This window comes from Colobus angolensis, unplaced genomic scaffold, assembly GCF_000951035.1.
Source record: "Colobus angolensis palliatus isolate OR3802 unplaced genomic scaffold, Cang.pa_1.0 Scaffold11, whole genome shotgun sequence".
Classification (NCBI taxonomy): Eukaryota; Metazoa; Chordata; class Mammalia; order Primates; family Cercopithecidae; genus Colobus; species Colobus angolensis.
In genome coordinates, this window is record NW_012112030.1 from 2,635,730 (window position 1) to 2,658,031 (window position 22,302).

General features: G+C 50.7%; 1 protein-coding gene across 2 annotated transcripts in view; it reads left to right on the forward strand.

Annotated features, from left to right (window-relative positions):
* Positions 1-21,812, forward strand: part of CLSTN3 (calsyntenin 3) — a 29,767-nt gene extending 7,955 nt beyond the window's left edge. For both annotated transcript variants that reach the window (XM_011952537.1, XM_011952532.1), the window contains 11 exons: positions 254-366; positions 3,583-3,745; positions 4,422-4,475; positions 5,198-5,355; positions 5,492-5,640; positions 11,560-11,786; positions 12,111-12,281; positions 13,116-13,261; positions 13,500-13,635; positions 20,349-20,551; positions 20,801-21,812. In XM_011952537.1, coding sequence (XP_011807927.1) covers positions 254-366; positions 3,583-3,745; positions 4,422-4,475; positions 5,198-5,355; positions 5,492-5,640; positions 11,560-11,786; positions 12,111-12,281; positions 13,116-13,261; positions 13,500-13,635; positions 20,349-20,551; positions 20,801-20,941 — 1,661 coding nt within the window. In that variant the 3' untranslated portion in view covers positions 20,942-21,812. The remainder of the gene's footprint in view (positions 1-253; positions 367-3,582; positions 3,746-4,421; positions 4,476-5,197; positions 5,356-5,491; positions 5,641-11,559; positions 11,787-12,110; positions 12,282-13,115; positions 13,262-13,499; positions 13,636-20,348; positions 20,552-20,800) is intronic.
* The last annotated feature ends 490 nt before the right edge of the window (positions 21,813-22,302 follow it).

A 22,302-nucleotide genomic window follows, 5' to 3' on the forward strand; every position in this document is an offset into this window, starting at 1 on the left:
CCGCTGACGCTCCCCGCTCAGCTAGCCAGGGTGCCTCAGAAGCCCAGGTTATCACTTGGACTGGAGTGTGTGTGTGTGTGTGTGTGAGAGAGAGAGACAGAGAGAGAGAGAGAGAGAGAGAGAGAGAGAAACGCTAGAGAATGAGGGAATGAGAGAGGATTAAGAGAATCCAGCGTCCTCTCCTTCCTGCTGCTTTGAACTTGTTCTGGCCTCAGCCTCTGTACTTGACCCCGTCCCCTTCCTGTGCCCTCAGAGGATGGCTTCTCTCACTACTCGCTGACTGTCCATGGCTGTAGGATTGCCTTCCTCTACTGGCCCCTGCTGGAGAGTGCCCGCCCAGTCAAGTTCCTCTGGAAGCTGGAGCAGGTGAGGCCAGAGCCAGGCTCCTGCGAGGGCTGAGTAGATGTGACCCTTCTCTGGGCAGGGTCAGCATTTTCTGGGTTCCCCCTTGCGCTCTCTTTGCTTCTCCACTTTCAGCCTGTGATCATTCTACTCCCAGGTCCTCTTGTTCCCTTTTTCCAAGGCTTGTTCCCTGCAGAAAGCACTTCTGGATTAAAAAAAAAAAAAAAAAAAAAAAAAGGAACAAATGACTACTAACAGCAAACTTGACCAACCATCTATTTCCTCCCTGTTTTATCCCATCTCTCTCTTAAATAGGACTTTAACAGTATATGTCCCTGACTCTCAGGCAGTTATCAAGATAAGTCATTCTGAGGTACACAGATTGGGTTTGAGTCTTGCCAAGGGAATTTGCTGGCTATGAAATCTTCGTTAATATGTATAAACTTCAGGGTTAAAAAAAACCCTGTTAAATAGGGATAAAAAGAATTCTGTATCTCAGAGTCATTAGGATTAAATGACGTAATAGACCCTTGTAGACTGAAAAGCACTCCCTCTGTATATGTTAATTCTCACTATTATCAGCCCTGATTATGGAGGGATAAATAAAAATGGATAAAATATTTAAAATCCTCTCTTGAGCCAAGAGTTGCAGCCTCTTCATTATTTATTCTCCAGGCTGACTGCAAAGACCAGTGAGGACTAATTTGAGTTTTCACTCCTTCTGTTTCTCTTGTAAGTCCTAGTGGAGTGGCTGAGTAAGCAAATGGCAACAAAAACAAAAACAAAACAACAACAACAACAACAACAACAACAAACAGAACAGAGAAAGAGAAGTGCCCAGATAATTTATAAACTAGATAATTGAGGGCTATCGACAAAAGTTTTGCTGTCTGTGGCACTCTTTTAAAGAGACAGTCTGCCATTTGCTGCTTCTTGATTTCCGTCCTCCCACCACACATTGCAAATATTGATAACGTGACCCTTGCTGTCTTTCTTTAATTCAACCTCATTTAATCAACCAGTATCTATTAAATACAACTAAGTCTCTGTCATTCAGCTAGGTTCTGGGGGTACGATGAATGAAACAAAATCTTTGCCATCATTGAACTTACATTTTAGTTGGGGAGATAAATTTTTAAAAAGGAAATAGACATGTAAAAACGATAAATTGTGATAAATGCTCTGAAAGTAGCAAGCAAGGGACTGGGGCAGAGCATGGGGGGAGGCAAGGAGAGGAGAAGTCACCTTGGATTGGATGCTCCTGGGGGACTCGACTGAGGCGGAATTTAAGCCTAGTGCTAAAGGATGAGAAATAGCTGCCTGTGGGAAGAGAGTGGGAAGGTTCCAGGAAGAGGAAAGAGCAGATGCAAAGGCCCTGAGGCAAGAAAGAGCTCAGCATGTCCCAAGCATGGAAAGAGGGGCAGTGAGGTTGGAGTACAGTGAACAAGGCTGGAGATAAATTGCAGAGATGGGCAGTGATCAGGTTGTACAGTGGACTTTTTCAGCAGGGTTAGTCTCGATTTTTGTCATATGAGAGATGGGAAGTGTTTTTTGAAGGATTTAAAGCAGAGGCATGACCTGATCAGATTTATGTGTGTGTGTGTATATGTGTGTGTGTGTGTATATATATATATATATATATATATTTTTTTTTTTTTTTTTTTTTGAGATGGAGTCTCACTCTGTCACCAGGCTGGAGTGCAGTGGTGTGATCTTGGCTCACTGCAACCTCTGCCTCCCGGGTTCAAGCAATTCTCCTGCCTCAGCCTCCCTAGTAGCTGGGACTACAGGCACCTGCCACCATGCCCAACTAATTTTTGTATTTTTAGTAGAGACAGGGTTTCACCATGTTGGCCAGGATGGTCTTGATCTCTTGACCTTGTGATCTGCCTGCCTCGGCCTCCTAAAGTGCTGGGATTAGAGGTGTGAGTCACTGCGCCTGGCCAGATTTACATTTTAACAAGATCCCCTTGGCAACTGTGGGATGGATGTATTGAAGAGATCTAATGGTGACAGTAAACAGGACTGTTGCAACAGTCTTCATGAAAGGGGTTGGGGACATGACTGATGTGTGGCAACGGAGACGGAGAGTCCTGCACAGAAACCTGCAGCCTGTAGCTCTGTTTGGACCTGGGATCAACAGCACCTGCTGATGGACTGGATGTGGAGGCTGAGGGAAAGGGAAGATCAAAGTTGTTTCCTGTGTCAGCCGCTTGAGCAGCTGGATGGATGATGGAGCATTTATTCTGCCTGGGGAGAAACTGAGGGAGTTGGGAAAGGGCATGGACTTGCATCTTACATGTGTTAAATGTGAGATACTTGTGGGCATCCAAGCAGAGAACCTGGCATTCAGAGGAGAATTCTGGGCTGGAGATGCAGATTTTGGAGTTACCAGTGTATAACTATGGTACCCAAACCCATGGCAACAGATGAGGTGACTTCTAGGAAGAGAGTGTAGAGAGGAAAGAGAAGAGGGCCTAGGTCTGAGCCTTGAGGAGCCCCAACATTTGGAACTGGATGAGGCAGAGTACTCTCTGCCTCTTTTTCCTCTGACCATCCCCCATTCCATCTTGGCTGGCCCTAGGAGAGACTGCAAAGGGAAGCAATATTTATTTTAGTGCTTAATGGTGGGTTAGAAGCTACCCTAGAGATAACCTGTAATCCCAGCTACTTGGGAGGCTGAGAGGATCACTGGAGGCCGGGGGTTTGAGACCAGCCTAGGCAACATAGTGAGAGCTCATCTCTAAAAAATAAAAAAATTAGCTGGACGTGGTGGCACATACCTGTAGTCCCAGCTACCCCAGAGGCTGAGGTGGGAGGATTGCTTGAGCCCAGGAGTTTGAGGCTTCAATGAGCTATGATTGCACCACTGCACTGCAGCCTGGGGGACAGAAGGAAACCCCATCTCTAGAGTTTCCAGTGCCTTACATACATACGTAATACACAAATTTTGGGGGGAAATTTATTCATGACAGTGTGTTACTCCTCTTAGGAATATTTATAGCTTTAAAGATTTCCCTGAAGAGTGGAATCTTTGCTACTAGGCTGATTGCCTGATAGATTTTGGACAAGGAGGTTATTCCTTGAGCTGGATAGGCAGCAAAGCACTAGTAAGCCCTGTTGGTAGAACTGGGAATAAAGGGACTGTCCCCTGTCTCCCAGGAGACAGGGCAGTGCCTGGGGTTAGCTCTCTGAAGAGGAATTACCTGAGAGGCTCTTGCCCCTACCCTACTCGCCCAGGTCTGTGATGATGAGTGGCACCACTACGCTCTGAACCTCGAGTTCCCCACGGTCACACTCTACACCGATGGCATCTCCTTCGACCCTGCCCTCATCCATGACAATGGCCTCATCCACCCGCCCCGAAGGGAGCCTGCTCTCATGATTGGGGCCTGCTGGACTGGTAAGTCCCTCTGAGCTTCTCAGTGAAGACTCCAGTGGTTTAGGATTTGGGAAGGGAGGTAGGCTGGTGAGGAGCAAGGGCAGTCTGACGTGGCGGCTGAGGCCACCTCATGCATCTCTCTGCAGCTGGGCAGGGTGACTGAAGATCTCCATGGAAGGGACCACAGCCTCCCTCCCATATCTCCTACTAATCCAATGGGTCACCACCTCTGACTCGGAGGAATTAATTTCTCAGGCATCCCCAGACTCTCTGTAACTCCAGCCCGTTTCCACTTTGTTCTATCAAAGTGATGATGACTTCCATAGCCTGTTCCCCTGCTCAAGGAGAGTAACCCCTTAGAGTGTCCTCAGTCTTTCAACTTTTAAGCCATTAAAAAACTTTTCTCCTCTTGGGAGTGTGTGTGTACACATGTGCCTGCCTGTCTTACCAGAGCCCACGTGTTTCCTCAGCAGTATATCGTATTTGGGGGTTTGTCTCTAACAGAGGCTGGAGAGTTTGGGACATGACAAAAGAAGGGTTGGGGTTGAGCTGAGAGGTTGCAGGTTATACACGGGAGGGTCAGAGTCCCATGTGAACATGAGAGCACTCATGGGGATGAGAGGAAGACGTCTCATTCCTCTCTGTCAATCTCTCCACATCCCTGAAGTCATCACCACTGTTTTTTTTTTATCCCTAGAGGAGAAGAACAAAGAGAAGGAAAAGGGAGACAACAGTACAGACATCACCCAAGGTACTCTGTGTGTAAGAACTGGAGACCAGAGAGTTCTCATCCTCACTTTGTGTTCTGAGATCCCTTTTCCACCCCAAATCCTATCCAGCCTGTGACAGCCTCCTAGGCCACCAGGGGGCAGAGCCTCCAAGAACTACAGCAGGGCAGGGGCTCCTGGAGTGGTAAGGCCAGAGGCAGCTGGGCTGGGTTCTGGGTGTCCTGTCCTGCCCACAGAACGAAGAATGGGGTTCTCTTGGTGTCTTTCCATATGGCAGAAGGGAGGTGGCAGGAGTCAGGAGTCAGACACGCAGGAGGGGAAGGTCTGGGCATCTGTGAAGCTCGCTCACATCCATCCCGGTCTCCCTGCATGTCTGGAAAGACGTCCTCTCCTGCCACCTCCCCCTTCCTCCTTGTTTTGACTCTTTCCTCCTGTTGGTCCTGTTTCCTTTTCTTCCTCCCTCTCGTCTTTGTTGCTTCTACTTTTCACCCTTTTTCTTCTCCCCTGGCTTTATTCTGTCTTCTTTTGTCTCATTTTCTCCCTTCTCCAGCCTCCCCCCTTCTCTTCGCTTCTCCTTCACCTCTCATCTCTCTTTTTTCCTTTTTTTTTTGTTTCCACATTTCTCCTTTTTGTTTTCTTTCTCGACTCTTCTGCTGTTTCTCTCCTTTCCCTTTCTCTCCGCCTTCACCCTTTTCCGTCCTCCTCTCTTCTCACCTTCCGTCCCGCGCCTGTGTTCCCACCCTAGGAGACCCTTTGCCGATCCACCACTATTTCCATGGCTACCTGGCTGGTTTCAGCGTGCGCTCAGGTCGCCTGGAGAGCCGTGAGGTCATCGAGTGCCTCTATGCATGTCGGGAGGGGCTGGACTATAGGGATTTCGAGAGCCTGGGCAAAGGCATGAAGGTATTGCCCCATCCTCTAGCCCTGTTCTTCCCCGCATGCCCCCTGCCCCTCCCCCTTGCCCTACCCCTCTACCTCTGCTCCTTTCCTCTCCCATCTCCTGGCCCTGCTCTCAGCTGTATCTGTATCTGGGGCCCAGGTCCACGTGAACCCCTCACAGTCCCTGCTCACCCTGGAGGGGGATGATGTGGAGACCTTCAACCATGCCCTGCAGCACGTGGCTTACATGAACACTCTGCGCTTTGCCACGCCCGGCGTCAGGCCCCTGCGCCTCACCACTGCCGTCAAGTGAGTGTTGGGTGGGGCAGGGCAAATCATTGAGCAGAGCCAGACTGTGTCACAGGTCCTTGGCCTAAGGCATCACCTAGAGCTAGGCATACCTCTTTTGTTTTATGGATGAGGAGACTGGGCCCTCACAGAGCAATATTGGTAGAGGAGTCTGGACTACACTCAGATTTCTCAACAATCAATCCGTTACTCTTTCTACCAAGTCACACTTCTAGGGTTTTTGGGCTTTGATCTCCTCTATGCCTCTGTGCTGATACGTAAAGTGGGACACAGGATTGGGAATGGGGAGACCTGACATTAATTCTGACTCAATATGAATTGCTTGGATAACCCTGGGCAAATGGTGAGTCCTGGCTGCTTCACTTGTTTTAATCTTGCTTCACCAAGCTCTTGCAAGGTCACATACGATGACCTAAGTCTAGGGGTTGGCAGTCCTAGGCCAAATCTGGCCTGCCGCCTGTTTCTGTAAATAGTTGTATTGGAACACACCAGTGCCCATTCGTTTGCATATGTCTATGGCTGCTTTCACACTGGGATGGCAGAACTGTGGGTAGTTGGAACAGAGATCATATGGCCCTGCAAACAGAACTATCTAATCCTTCATAGAAAAAGTTTGCTGGACGGCCATGGTGGCTCACACCTGTAATCCCAGCACTTTGGGAGGCTGAGGCAGACGGATCACGAGGAGTTCAAGACCAGCCTGGCCAACATGGTGAAACCCCGTCTCTACTAAAAATACAAAAATTAGCTGGGCGTGGTGGCACATGCCTGTAATCCCAGCTACTTGGGAGGCTGAGACAGGAGAATTGCTTGAACTGGGGCCTGGGAGGTGGAGGTTGCAGTGAGCGGAGATTGTACCACTGCACTCCAGCCTGGGCTACAAAGCGAGACTCTGTCTCAAAAAAAAAGAAAAAAAGGAAAGTTTGCTGACCTCTGAATTCTAAGTGAATGACTTTTGGTGTCTTTAAAAGAAAAATTGTAGATTATTTCAAGGTTTGAGTATATATTCCATGTTTAAAAATACAGATTAATTGAGAGGCAATGAAAGTATGATAGTTAAGAGCATAGGGTCTGTTGCTAGCTTTTTGGCACTGGGCAAATGCTATAAAGTAGTGATAGCAATAGAGTAACTCATGGAATTGTTATCATAACTACATGATATAATCTGGATCAAATGCCTAGCAGAGAGCTGATGCTGCTTAAATGCTGGCTATTACAGGAAGGCATTTTCACCCCTTATTATGGTTGATGGGCGGTTTTTAGGAGATGCTGCCATCTAGTGGGTGAATGACATGCTTTAGGAGTCAGGATTTCTGCGTTCCAATCTTGTTACCCCATCCCCCATTCTGCCTCAGTTTCTCTGTGAGCTATATGAAGATAAACATCTCAAATTTGCCCCTATCCTGGGAGGGGTGGGTTTAGAGGGGAGAGCGCTCTGAGCCCTAGAGGGGCTGTGATCACTGGGTGTGATCATCAGGCCTCAGAGTTAGAGCTGTGGAAGGGCCTGGACCGTGGCTTTTGGGAATTTGCTGGTTCAGGGTATGGAGCTGAAGGTCACAGGCAGATGAGTTAATGTGGGTACAGCTGATTGCTGAGTATGCACCCCACCATGTCCCAGTCAGAGCTCCAGTTGTTAAAGTGCTGTCATTCAGTTATGAAAGGCATAATCCCTCAGAAGCCAAGGCATTGCCTCGTTCCCTCCAGTGCTCAGGAGCCATGTCAGAAGGGAGGGCTCTGGTTTTTGGCCTAGGGTGGAGCTCTGCAAGGGGAGTTCCTGCATGGGGAGGAGTTGACATTTTCTTTGCTGAGTGGCTCATCTGAATTCCTCCTATCTTTTTCATGCCCAGGATAGAGGTTTATCCAAGGGCTTGGAAGCTGCCTATGAGGAAAGGGGCCTTGATGTTTTCTCTATGAGGTTAAGAAACGGAGTTTACATTTCTCCATATCTAAGGTTACTACATGGTTGGTGCTATCCTTATACTTCCCTGAGGTGATGGGAGAAAATATAGAGGGATGTGTGTGTGTGTGTGTGTGTGTGTGTGTGTGTGTGCATGCAACAGAGACAGACAGGTACCTAGCAACACTTCCCTTTCCCTGATGCTTCTCCTTGCCCCTGTCCATGTGGCTTTTGTAGCTTCCAGTTTTCAGTTCTTGGATGTCTGTCTATTTAAAGCCAGATTTATGCAACTATTTGGTCAATGCCTAAATGCAGGTTTTCCTTAAGTTTTTTTTTTTTTTTAGTATTTTTTTTTTTTTTTTTTTTTGAGATGGAGTCTCGCTCTGTCACCCAGGCTGGAGTGCAGTGGCCCGATCTCAGCTCACTGCAAGCTCCGCCTCCTGGGTTTACGCCATTCTCCTGCCTCAGCCTCCCGAGTAGCTGGGACTACAGGCGCCCGCTACGTCACCCGGCTAGTTTTTTGTATTTTTTAGTAGAGACGGGGTTTCACCGTGTTAGCCAAGATGGTCTCGATCTCCTGACCTCGTGATCCGCCCGTCTCGGCCTCCCAAAGTGCTGGGATTACAGGCTTGAGCCACTGCGCCCGGCTTTTTTTAGTATTTTCTTGGAAAGCCCATCTACTTGTGGCATTGATCCCCGGACAGATAGATACCACATCTTTTTCTCTAGTATTGTCCTCTTTCCACAGCTTTTGACTTTCCACCTGCTTCTGCTTCCTGTAGCCTCTATGTAGAAGTTCTGCCAGCACCTTGACCAAATGAGCTAATGCTGAAATAATCAACTGCAGTCCCAAACAGCCCTCCCCCTGAACTCTCTCTCTAGTGGTGTCTCTGTCCTTGTAGTTACCCAGAGCTTGAAAGCTCTGAGTCATCTTTGATTCTCCACTGCCCATCAGTTGCCAGGTCACCTGGACCCTACCTCTGTGCTGGGTGTCTGAAATCTGTCCCCTCTTTCTTTTGCTGCTGTTATTATTCTAGCCCAGGTCTTATTACCTCTTGTCTGGCCCATTGCCTCTTAACTAGCTGGCCTATCTCTAGTCTTCTAATTTCATTTATCCTCCACTCTGAGGCTAAGTGAGTGATCTTGTGAGTTTTCACCCTCACACTTCCCTGATGGAAAAGATGTGAGTGGCTTCCTCTTGCCCACTGCATAAAACTGTCAAATGTGCTGGGCGCAGTGGCTCACACCTGTAATCCCAGCACTTTGGGAGGCCAAGGTGAGAGGATCACTTGAGGCCAGAAGTTTGAGACCAGCCTGGACAACCAACAGGCTGCATGCCTGTAGTCGCAGCTACTCAGAAGGCTGAGGTGGGAGAATCACTTGAGCCCAGGAGTTCAAGGCTGTAGTGAGTCATGATTGCACCATTGCACTCCAGCCTGGGTGACAGTGAGACCCTGTCTCTAAAAAGTTAGAGAAAAAAAGTCAGATCTTATCATGGCATTTAAAGCCACCAGCCATCTGGCTCCTGGTCGTTCCTGCCTCATATTCCTCTACTCTCCTTAGAGAGATGGCAAGCTTCTTGCCATCCACTCTGGGTCAGTGCTATCCTCCTTCAAAGGCTAGCTCAGTTGCTACTTTCTCTGGTCATTCCTACCTTCCTTTTCCAAGCACCCTCCTCTTATCTTAGCCAGAACTAACCTCTCCCTCCTCTGAACTCTTCTAGTTATTTGTTGCACTCATATGGTGATGACCATATTTGCCTTTGTTTTAACTTTTGTGTGCCATGTCTAGTCTCTCTACCAGACCAGCAGTGCCTTTGGGTCAGGCCCGCTGTTCCCCTTGGGATTCCCAGAGCGGCAGCACAGCACAGCATTGCTCATTGCAGGGAGGATGTCTGTTGGAGTCTGTGCCTTCAGGGTCATCTGGGATTGTTTCCCAAGGGGCTTTGCCCTAGGCCTGTCTGGATGACAGTGCAGATTGTAATAGGCCCTGCTCCATGTGGCACAGGAACTCAGCACATCATGGGCATTGGCAGCTTCAGGGGCTCTGAGCTCATCACGCCTGCTGAGATTATGCCTTCTCCCTTTTTGCTCCAGCATTCAAGCTGGGCATGCTCAGTAACACTAATAATTACAGTCCTCTCTGCAAAATTGTTTCCACTAGCACCAGCATGTGGATCAGAGTCCCTGCTCCTGCATCGCTAACTCCACTGTGAAGTCTGCTTGTTCAAGTGGGGAAAGGTCTTTACACATAAATTTCCTTGGTGCAAACCCAGGCCCCATATGGTGCCTGTGGTTTAGTGGAAAGATCAGTGGACTTGGGCCGTGCGTGGTGGCGCATGCCTGTGGTCCCAGCTACTCCGGAGGCTGAGGCACGAAATCGCTTGAACCCAGGAGGCAGAGGTTGCAGTGAGCTGAGATGGCGCTACTACACTGCAGCCTGGGCAACAGAGCGAGACTCTGCAAAACAAAACAAAACAAAACAAAAATCAGTGGACCTGGAAGGAGAGGAATGGTTCAAGCCTTGACTCTTTTGTTTTCTTTGTCTTTCTTTTCTTTCTTTTTGTTTTTGTTTTTGTTTTTGAGATAGGGTCTCACTCTGTCACTCAGGCTGGAGTGCAGTGGCATGATCTTATTGGCTTACTACAACCTCTGCCTCCTGGGCTCAAGTGTTCCTTCTACCTCAGCCTCCTGAGTAGCTGGGACTACAGGTGTCTGACACCTTACCTGGATAATTTTTGTATTTTTTGTAGAGACGGGGTTTTACTATGTTGCCCAGGCTGGTCTTGAACTCCTAAACTCAAGGGATCCTCCCGCCTCAGCCTCCCAAAGTGCCAATATTACAGGCATGAGCCACCATGCCCAGCCTGAGCTTTCGGCATTTTACAGCACAGAAGTGAGGTTATAATGAAATAATATGGGCCAGGTGTGGTGGCTCACGACTGTAATCCCAGCACTTTGGGAGGCCGAGACGGGCGGATCACCTGAGGTCAGGAGTTCAAGACCAGCTTGACCAATATGATGAAATCCCGTCTCTACTAAAACTACAAAAATTAGCTGGGCGTGGTGGCGTGTGCCCTATAATCCCAGCTACTCTGGAGGCTGAGGCAGGAGAATCGCTTGAACCCAGGAGGCAGAGGTTGCAGTGAGCCAAGATTACACCATTGTACTCCAGCCTGGGCAACAAGAGTGAAACTCCACCAAAAAAAAAAAAAAAAAAAAAAACTCCAAAAAACAAAAAACAGACAAACGAACAAAAGAAATAATATGGGAAAAAGGCTTCATAACTGGCAAGGGCTATTGATTGTGAGGTGTTGGTATTTCTGGTAAAAGGTGGGGCTAAATGTGATCCTGAGAGCATCACTCCTGAGCAGCCGTGCTGTTAGTTGGTCTGGCTCAACGGCGTCCTCTAGGGATAGCTTGTCCTGGTGCCTGGATCCTAAAGCTTCATGAGACAGTGGATCTAGGTCCAAGGTGGCCAGATGATCTCACCTACCAAAGTGTGTTTCCCCGCTACTGAAGGGAGTGAAAGACACACCACAGAGGAGGACATCCTTTGGTAGATGTCCACCCTCTACTTTTAGTGTTGAATAATTTTGGGCGCATATGTGCTAGAGAGTATACTGTTCCCATGTATTTTTAAACTCCTGGATAAAGAACTGTGTGTGTATATATACATGTTTGTCAGTTCAGTTTGCTTTATTTTTCATTAAAACAGCATTTATAGGTACTCCATAGTCCTGGGGTAAGGCATTGATGGTGTGATCACACCCACAGGTTGGGGTTACCTGACTTTCTGTCCTCGACATTTTCCTTGGTGACATCCTACCAGGAAAGGATATGTCCCCCTTCAACTGCTGTGGGGGTTGGGGTGCAGAGGCATGACCCCCTTTCTTCCCCTGCCCCTCCCTGACGTGAGATGCTCTATGATAGAGGTAGCTGGGGCAGGGAGTGAAACAGAATGTAGGTTTTCAGGGAGGAAGTGTTGGGGTCACATGTTGCTTCTCCTCCTTTCTCACACAGATGCTTCAGTGAAGAGTCCTGTGTGTCCATCCCTGAAGTGGAGGGCTATGTGGTGGTCCTTCAGCCCGATGCCCCCCAGATCCTGCTGAGTGGCACTGCCCATTTTGCCCGCCCAGCCGTGGACTTTGAGGGAACGGAGGGCGTCCCTTTGTTCCCTGATCTTCAAATCACCTGCTCCATTTCTCACCAGGTGGAGGCCAAAAAGGATGAAAGTTGGCAGGGCACAGGTAAGGATGACTCCGGGGAGTAACACCATCCAGAGAACCAGCCAGTGTCTGAAGCCAGAGTGCGGGAGAACTCCTGGGGCTGGAAGCAGAAAGTGACTCCATCCTGTGTTTGTTTGATTAAACAACTTACCTTTGAGAAGGAGAGCAAGCGGGAAACCCGTGGGTGGAAATGAATTGCTGCATAATGATATTCTTGGAAATGATGCTGCCTTCCCTTTCCCTGACCCTGGAAAGTGGGGGAGAGTGGTGGTGAGGGGATGGCTGGGGCTCAGAACCCCTGTGGGCCCTTTGGCTCTGACCCAGACCCTGCTCTCCCCAACCCAGTGACAGACACACGCATGTCGGATGAGATTGTGCACAACCTGGATGGCTGTGAAATTTCTCTGGTGGGGGATGACCTGGACCCCGAGCGGGAAAGCCTGCTCCTGGACACGACCTCCGTGCAGCAGCGAGGGCTGGAGCTCACCAACACATCCGCCTACCTCACCATTGCTGGTCAGTGGGGCCTGAGGGCCTGTCCTCTGTGTGTGTGTGCCCCTCCTAAAACGTAAGGGCCTGGGAAGCCCAGAGGGTCCTCCCTCCAGGTCCAGGGATGTGGACAAGTGCTGTTTTGCATTTTCCTAGCCTGGAAGATCCTCTGGCTTCGATTGTCCCTAGGGGAGGTGTGCTGGGTTTAGGCTCCGAATGCTTCTCTCTTCCTGCTCCTCTGCATAGCCTGGGTCACCTCCACCTCTGGTCCCACTCCTGTTTCCATTCAGGCTTCTCTCCTTCCTCTCCTCCTTCGGCTCATCTCTGCCCAGCTTTCTAACCCTCTAGCTGTTTGTTACTGGTCATCTCTGTTGTACAGCTCTCTTATCTCACGTGCACACCAGAGCTTTACAAGAAGTGCTCATCTCTTAGTGAATAGTGGGAGTGATGATTTGGTAGTTTCCAAAGGAAGCCAGGAGGGAGAATGGAGAAGGTGGAGATAACCAGTTCCCTTCTATTTCCACTCCTTTCCAGGGCTCACTGAGGACTTCTGTGTTTTCTTCTTTCTCAGATTCCCTCCTGCTTGCCATCTCCCTTTCTGTCTTTCAGGATGTCTTTATCTCCTTCTTTCCATTCCTCCTCAGAACCTACAGAGCAGGAAACGGAGCCTTGATCTCTCCATCCTAGTTAGGCAGAGCGGGCAGGGATGGAGTGGAGCATCTCTCCCTTTGACCTCAGGTCGCACTTCTGCAGAGATGGGGCTGACTCACTCTACAGCTTGTGTGGTGTCAGCTGGTGGGAGTCCAGCAGAGAGGGTCCTGCCTCTACTGGACCTGCCCTGAGGTGCTTCCTCATCTCCAGGGGTGGAGAGCATCACTGTGTATGAAGAGATCCTGAGGCAGGCTCGTTATCGGCTGCGACATGGAGCTGCCCTCTACGCCAGGAAATTCCGGCTTTCCTGCTCGGAAATGAATGGCCGTTACTCCAGCAATGAATTCATCGTGGAGGTACCCAGAGAGTCTCCTTCCTTCCGCAGTTACCCACCCCCAGAAATGAGCTGAGGTGGCATGGACTCAAAATGTTAGCTGGTGGGCATGGACATGGCAGCTTGCAGGGCTGCTGGACCCTGCGATGGGTGGAGAAGAAGGAGATGGGGGCAGTAGTTAGGAGATGGGACTGGGCTCTAGGGAAGTGGGGAGGACCTGGGAGAAGCGTGTGTGCCCATGGAGGCCTCCCTCTGCCCAGGTCAATGTCCTGCACAGCATGAACCGGGTTGCCCACCCCAGCCACGTGCTCAGCTCCCAGCAGTTCCTGCACCGTGGGCACCAGCCCCCGCCTGAGATGGCTGGACACAGCCTGGCCAGCTCCCACCGAAACTCCAGTACGTAAGCCTGGTGGGGCTGGGCAGGGAGGGGAAGGTGGCAGGTGAGTGGGTTGGGACAGGTATCCTCCCCCTCTACCTCTGGGAGAGGACAAGGTGGGTGGAGCAATGGGTTCTGTTCCTCTGTGATACCTGCCTTAGTTGACAGCTACGGACCAATCCCTCTCTCCCTTTGGATCACTCACTTTCCCTTGTGAAGAACATGAGCCTTGTGTCATTGTAGGGGTGCTTATTCCTGGAATCATAAAGTCAGTGTGGGTTTAGAAGTGTTTGTTTTTCCTGATGATGCCTCCTTCCCCAGCCCCAAGCAATATCAAATTAGCCCTGGACCTAGGATCCTCTGTGGTGAAGCTATCAAGCATTTACTAAGCACCTACTATGTATTAGCACTGTCCTAAGATGATCTAAATGATTTATAGGATAGATACTGTCCCTATCCCCAAGGAGAGAATTGGCACTATTACATGTAAAATTATGTGCTGTGTGTGCAGTCACAAGAATATGTCTAAAAAAATATGCAAATATGCAAAGCATTACAGTCAGATGGAGTGCTGCCCTTCAAAGCAACCTGGCCATGGTCCGAAAGGTTCCCGGTCATGGTCCTTTACCAATGGTGCAATTTTATTTTCAACTTTTGAGTTGCATAATTGTAGAAAAACCAGAAAATAAATATCAAATATTTCTTTTAAAGAAGAAAAATCAGGCCAGGCACAGTGGCTCATGCCTGCAATCCCAACACACTGGGAGGCTGAGGCGGGAGGATCACTTGAGCCCAGGAGTTTGAGACCAGCCCGGGCAACATACTGAGACTCTGTCTTTACAAAAAATAAAAAAAATTGGCTGGGCATGGTAGCACTTGCCTGTAGTCCCAGCTACTTGGGAGGCTGAGGTAGGAGGATCTCTTGGGCCTGGGAGGCCGAGGCTACAGTGAGCCATGATCACACCATTGCATTCCAGTCTGGGAGACAGAGCAAGACTCTGTCTCAAAAAAAAAAAAAAAAAAAAAAAGAAGACAAAGAAAAATCAGCCATAATTTCATCAGAGAGGAAACCACTGATAATATGAAATTTTCTGTTCTAGTCTTTTTTCTATGCCTAATTTTTCCTTTTTATAGAGTTAGGATTAACCTATTTTGTGACCTGATATTTACACTTCATATTATAAAACAAGTATTCTCCCACGTTATTAAAAATCGCAAATGATGCTGATGTTGTTGAAAGTGGTTTTTGGAACCCCTTCTTAGAATTGCTTTCAGAGCCAATTCATGAGGTGCATTTATTTTTGTTATTTTTTGGACATAACTTGCTTTTGACCCTGTTCAGTGTTACTCAACTTCATCATCCACTTTTGCCAAAGTTGGCTCTGGATATAATTCTAAGTTTTTAAACATTAAACCCACTCTCAAAGGCCATAGATTGGTCACATTTGAAAAAAGTCAAAAGGTTGTGCCACAGGCTTTTAAGGCAATTCTCAGAGGATTCCACTAGTGCTTTCTTGGAAGAAGTTTGTGGTCTCCGAACCCTATGTGAAAGTGCAGAGCTTATTTCAATATATGTGATGGTAATAATAGTTATAACAAACACAGGGTGCTCTCATCGTGTGCCAGGCACCGTGCTGGGGGATTACGCATATTAACTCATTTAGCCATCATAAACAACCAATGAAATGGGTACCAGAATTATCCCCTTTACAGGCAAGGAAACAGAGGCACAGAGAGTTCAAGTGCCTTACCCCAGTTCACACAGCTAGAAAGTAAGTGGAGCCAGGGTTTACATCCAGGAGGCAAGATTCCAGTCTGTGCGCTAACCATGGCCCTCACCCCTCTCCTCAGATGTTTGATGCTTTAAAAAACATTAGTCTTGTGACTTTAGAGTTGCACATAATTAGGGGGAGCCCCTGAGGGGCTTCCCAGGGTTTTCTGACAGAGGCCAGCTCCTCTGATGCCCCCAGGGATTCAGTCTGGCTTCCTCTCCTCCTGCGCGGCCACCACCTACACCGTCTCTTATGTTTTCTTTTTTCTGGGACTGGCTCCCTTCTTCCCTGCTTTCTCTGAAAACAACTGCAGAGGCTTTTGGGAGGGGGAGGCAGGGTCCTGTTCTGTCGCCTAAGCTGGAGAACAGTGGTAATCATAGCTCACTGGAGCCTGGAACTCCTGAGCTCAAGCAATCCTCTTGCCTTAGCCCCCCGAGGAGCAGATGCATGCCAGTATGCTGGCTATTTTTAAGATTTTTTTATAGAGACAAGGTCTCATTTTGTTGCTCAAGCTGGTCTTGAACTCCCGGGCTCAAGCACTCATCCTGGCTCAGCTTCGGAAGTGCTGGGATTACAGGTGTGAGCCGCCGCATTTGGACTTGCAGAGGCCTTTTTCAGTGTTCTTCTGTGATTCACTACAGCAAGTAGGTGGAAGTGAGGATTCGCGGGGAATATAAGGCGTAACCAAGTTGCAAAGATTCAGAGACGTTTCACACAGTATTTAGTCAATAGAGACATGTTAGCAAACCAAACCTATTTATTTCAAATAAACTCTTGAGGGCAGCTACGTATTTTTTTTCCTTCTTGTGATTTCATAGCACTTTCTCCAGTTCTTTCATTGGGGATCATTCCACTCAATCTTTTCTGGGTTGGATACTAGGTCCTGCTACTCTGATTAGGCTCAAGGTAGATAGGAGCGCTGCCCGGCCTGGTGAGACTCTTGATCCTTACTTTCTTTGGTATAAGGCCCCAGGTGAGGGACTTCTTGTTCTTTTTTTTTTTTGTTTGAGACAGAGTCTTGCTCTGTCACCCAGGCTGGAGTGCAGTGACCGGATCCCAGCTCACTGCAAGCTCCTCCTCCCGGGTTTACGCCATTCTCCTGCCTCAGCCCCCTGAGTAGCTGGGACTACAGGCGCCCGCCACCACGCCCGGCTAATTTTTTTGTATGGTTTTTACTAGAGACGGGGTTTCACCGTGTTAGCCAGGATGGTCCCGATCTCCTGACCTTGTGATCCGCCCGTCTCGGCCTCCCAAAGTGCTGGGATTACAGACTTGAGCCACCGCGCCCGGCCGGGACTTCTTGTACTAAGAGCCCAGCACCTTCTCCCCTGAGTGTCCAGCTGCCCTGCATGGGCTGGCCTGGCGGGCAGCGCTTCTCACCCCTCAGCCCCTGGAGCAGTGTCTGCACATGGCACCCTTTCACCTCCCCACAGTGAAGCCCGGTCTCCCCATCCTTTGTTCTGAGCTCATGTCCAGGCTGATCAAGCTTCCCTCAGATTTCAGTTGAGAGCAGCAGTTTTCCTTTGCTGCTTCTCTTATGTTGGCCTGAGTAGGACACAGAGTTCATAGCTTCCCTGAGGACACCGGTGATTGGCATGCCTGAGCTGACAGGCCATTCATTGCATAAAACCCCTTCTATATGCCTTTTCTGACTCTGCAAGGTGCTCCCTCCCTTTCACCTACAAATGCCGAGTGGTGTCGCAGAATTGTGGTTTCACAATATCAAACCATTCTAAACATGCAGAAGCAGTGAGAGGTGTGATCTCCTCCAGTGGCACAGAGGCCCATCGCTCTAAATCTCCTAAGTGCACTAGAGAAAGAGAGATCAATGTGAACTGGAACCAGTGTAAACTGGAACAGTAGGGGAGATTTTATGGCACATGTAGAGTTTGCATTTGGACCTGAAGTGTAGAAGGGAGTTTTGGATGGGCGTGAGAGAGAATGAGAATTTGAGAACTGGGGGTAGATGGGTGGTTAGGAGTGTTTACGGTTAGAGAGAATAAGGTTGGTTAAGAAGAGTGAGCCAAGGTGATGAGGGTATTGTGCATCCACTCATATCAAATTTTGATGCCTGCCAGAATCACCTGGGGAGCTTTAAAAACTCTTGGCACCTAAATTACACCCTAGAATGTCTAGCAGGTGGGAGCCATGTATCAGTGGTTTTTAAAAATCCCATGTGATCTTTAAAAGTTTGGGAATAATTTTCCTCCTTTGTTTCCTACAAGTATCTGAAGCTTTGCAGGAAGAGTTAGAAAGCAATAGGACAGAAAGAGAATGAATGAGGAAGTGAGGAGGAACAGGTAATGATGAAATAAAGATCAAATGAAGCCAGGGAATAAAGTCAGCTCATAACATGCATACTATGAGATGCCGTGCAGTTGCTACCATGGGCCAGAATTTTGACTCTGAGCTTCTTTGAAGCTAAAGCAAAAGGAAACCTGAGCAGTTCTGAAAGCCATGATAGGAGCCGAACGCTATTTCATGAAAAGCCCTGGGACTGGGGGCAGAAAGAAGTCTCTCCCGAGGCTCTTCGCAAAGAGGGCACCATGTGGAGCTGTGGGCAGGACTTTCAACAGTGTCCTCGCAATCCCACAGACCATTTGCTAAGTCACCCCTTATGTTGGCTCTGGAGGTCATTCAAGGCTGGAATTAACTTTTCACATCTCATGTAGCAAGAAAAGTTGACCATACTTCTTAAATTCTTGATTTTTATCTGTAGCTGATTTAAAAATCCTCCCATCTCCCTGGGCTGCTGACTCATCTTAAACTAATTAACCAGACTTGTCTGCTTGTAGATACAGTGTCTGCATTTTGTCTTTCCTGTGGTCATTTCTTATTGTCCTGGCAATCAACTTGTCATTTCCTTCATTAGGCCAGGAGCGCGGAGGGACACTGCATTGATTAAGGCACAAACCAGCTTTAGCTTGTTACCATTGTGTGCTTACAGCAAGTTCACCTGCTTTGGCCTCCACTCTGAGGCTGGGGTCACCACTCCTTCTAAAGCCTAGGCTTAGCCACCGGTCCCATCTGCCAGTGGAGGCACTGCCCCTGGGTCTGGTCTGTTGACATGGAGACCAGAGGCACTATTTCCTGCCGATGGGCAGAAGAGGCAGCTCTGTCCCCTCCTCCCTCATCCCCCGTTCCCAGGCAGTTGGGAAATACTGATCCAGCCAGTCCTGTCTTCACCTTGGAACCAGTGTCGAGGGAGTGTGCCCCAGCAGAGTCCATTCTAATTGGCAAGTGGCCTCAAGTGGGCTGTGGGTCGGGTCAGGATGGGGACCAACTTGGCAGACAGCCATCAGGGCGGCCTCAGGGAGGTGTGTGGCCTGCCCAGGCAGGGCATTCTCCACACACCTGCTTGGCCTTGGAGTGCGTGGCAGCGGAGTGTGCTGGCTGCTGGGGAGAGGGGCGCTGCAGCAGGGTGTGGGTGTGAGCGTGGGGGAGCTCCTGGGCCATGTACTTCCCTACGCTCTGCTCTGTGTACTGACACATGAGTCTCAGGCTGTAGGTAATTTGGGGACGGGGCTGGGATGTGATGTGTGTATGTTTCTAGGAGCTTGCTTGTGTGATTGCCAGTCTCTGTGTGTGTTTGGGGCACACATACGTGGAATAGTCCCTCAGCAACGGGACTGCCCAGGGAGAAGCCGTGTGCATGCATGGTGGGCAGGGGTGTGCACCCATGTGGGGAGTAGTGACCCAGCTGCCCGTAAGGGCCCTGGGCTTGGGGGTGCATGTGTGGGGTCTCTACCTCCACCTGCTGTCCGTGGGGCTGCGGGCTTTCCTGCTTTGCTTCCTTGTGCTACTCCGAGAGCTGTGTGTGTGTGTGCAGGAAGCAGGCAGGGCTGTGCTCACGGTGGCTCGCTCTGTGGCCCTCACAGCCCACGTCTGTAGTGTCTACGTCTTCCTTCAGGGGGTTGCCTGGTCTGCCCAGCTGGTGGGGAGCTGGGTGATGCTGCACATATGGCTCTGCTGTGCCTTATTGGAGACCCTCAGATGCGTTCCTTTACTCCCGCTGTGTGAGCAGGCGGCCAGGTGGCTGGTGTGGGCCGGCATGCAGGCTGGCAGAGGCCTGGCTCGGGTGTGGGGTGTGGCGATCTTTGTGCAGCTGTGTGCCCACACGGTCTTCCTGAGCATGTACCTGTGCATGCACATCTGCTTTGCCGCCATCAGCTCTCAGGTCCGTGTGAGAGTGCACGCGCCGTTCTGTGTCTCACTGCCTTTGAAGGTCCATGCCCCTCTGAACCTGGGCATCAAAGTGGGTCTGCAGGGCCGGAAGCATGGCAGAGCCATGGGGGAGGCAGGTGCGCCTCAGGGGGAGATGTTGGGGAAGCAGGAACCCCAGGCGTCCAGGAGCCCCAAGCCCACCAGGAGAAGGGAGGTGTCACGGAGTGAGCTCAGCCCAGGTGGGTAAGGGAAGGGGCTGCTCTGTGCCCCTTGGACTTGTCCCCAGCCTCAGGTGCTAGTGCCCTCCTCCTGCAGCCAGGCCAGGCTTGGAGCTGCATCTCCTCCTGCACAGCCAAGCTCATGTAGTGGCCCCGCCCCTCCCTCACTGGGCACTGGCACCTCTTTCCTCGGCTGAGTGGTCTCTGGGGAAGGCACAGGTGAATGACAGGGGCAGATTCCAGTCCTTGCCCTCTGTCCTGTGCGAATAGAGCTGTTCATGACAGTGTTGGGTTGGGAGTCTTTTTCCTCCGCTGCCCTTGCCTGTCTGTACAGCTGCCACCCTCTGTGTTCGTCCCTTTGCCTTGCAACAGCTCCCTTCCTCCCCTCTCGTCTCCTGCCCTTCCTGGCGGGCTGTTTCTCTTCTGGCTTCTCCAGGTGTTCCTCTCTTCTCGGTCACTGTGGGTTCTGCCCTGGGACTCCTTCAGCCTGGGCTGCCTCTTTTCCTACCCAGCCCCCTGTCTGAGTGCCCCCAGGTGTGCCTGGTCACGTTCTGCTCACCCCCCGCACTCTCTCTGCAGTGATTCCCAGCGCCGCGACCCTCATCATTGTGGTGTGCGTGGGCTTCCTGGTGCTCATGGTCATCCTGGGCCTGGTGCGCATCCATTCCCTTCACCGCCGCGTCTCGGGGGCTGGCGGGCCTCCAGGGGCCTCCAGTGACCCCAAGGACCCTGACCTCTTCTGGGATGACTCAGCTCTCACCATCATTGTGAACCCCATGGAGGTGAGAGGCCAGGGAAGGGGGGTTCTGTAGGGTCAAGACTGTGGAGCACACACTGGGAGAACTCCTGAGGAGGGGCAGGCCCCGGGTGGAGGCTGTTCGCAGAGCTGCAGTGAGCAGGAGGGAGAGCGGTTCAGGCAGGGAGGGGGGTGCAAAGGGGATAAGGGGACTGGGGGAAGTGTGACCCCTGAAAGAGAGGCTGGGGTGTGGGCAGGCCATTGGTCCCTTCTCCTCTCTGTTCCCGCCCTCCAGTCCTACCAGAATCGGCAGGCCTGTGTGGCAGGGGCTGCCAGGGGCCAGCAGGAGGACGAGGACAGCAGTGACTCGGAGGTGGCTGACTCCCCCAGCAGCGACGAGAGATGCATCATCGAGACCCCCCCACACCGCTACTGAGGCCAACACCTCTCCCCATGCAGAGGGAGAATTCTGCCCTGGTGAAACAGACACTCCAGACGTGGGAGAAGGACCTTCTGGGAGAATAGAGACCAAGAGGGAGAGAGGCTTCAGAACCAGTCCTCCTTTCATCTCAAAACCCCAGCAGGCCCTCTGGAGTCTGCCTGCCCCTCCCCTAGCCCCCCATCCCTCACCTCTGGGCTGTCATGCTCCTGGTGTGCCCCTTGCACTGGAGCTGACTGGGTGGGAAAGTGGGCTGGACTTCAGTTGCCTTTCTACCCCCAATGGCATCTGCCCCCTTAGCAGTCACTGTGTTGGGGAGAGGGTGACAATTGCAATGGCTGGGGCTGGAGCTGGGAGTGGGACTGAAGAAAAAACCCTCTCTTCTCCCCTTCCCTTCTCTCATCCGTCCATGGGAAGCTTGTCTCCCTCTGCAGGGCTCCCTCAGCCGGGCCGTCGTCCCTGCTTCTCTTATGATCACCCCACCTCGTTTCCATTTCAGTCTGGGGACCCCGCTTCTCCCTCCTTTCCAACTTCCTTCCTTTCTTGTCCTGTTTCCCTTCCTGCCCTTGCAGTCCTGAGGCCCTGCAGCCCCGGCCCCTCCTCTGTGACCTGGTGTGGCCAAGTTGCGGGGACGGGAGGGGATGTGGGGGCCCCAGGTGTATATATATAATGTATATTTTTTCAGTGTTGTGAGTGCAGCCCCTGTGTTCCCGTGTGCAGCTCACAGCCGTGTGTGTGTGTGTGTGTGTGTGTGTGTGTGTGTGTGTGTGTGTGGCATCGTCATGTCCTGGGGCAGGGGCGGGGGATGGGGGTGGTGAGGGAAGGGACATATCCTAGGGTTTTCAAATAAAACAATCAGAAAAAAAAAGCTCTGTGAGGTGTCTCCTGCCTGCCTGGTCCTGTGTGGGCATGACGGAGGCTCTGAGGCCTCAGGGGCTGTTTTGGTCTCTGCGCAGGGCTGAAGTGAGGTGGGCAGGGCTGGTGATCTTGAGGGCCTGACCGGGTAAGTCCCCAGGATGCCAGATCACCTGGAAAGTAAGCTGGGGCAGAAGGTTCCCACACCCCCTTCCTTCAGTACCCGCTGGAAAAGTATAGAAGATTCAGGGAATGCTATGGACACCTAGGCAGATGCCCAGTGCCTTGTAGGGGCGCTGCCAACCCCACCCCACAACTTGGAACATATTGCCTGTGCACACGGGCTCCCTGCTGGGTGTCCCCAGGGAGAAGGCAGGCAACCCTGATATTTGTACCAAAGGGATCTGGAGACTGTTCCCAGGCTGAGCCTTCCCTGCTGGCCAAGGTTCAGACCCAGGGGATATCTGCCTTCCTTGCCCACGTCCACGTGGTTACCTCACATG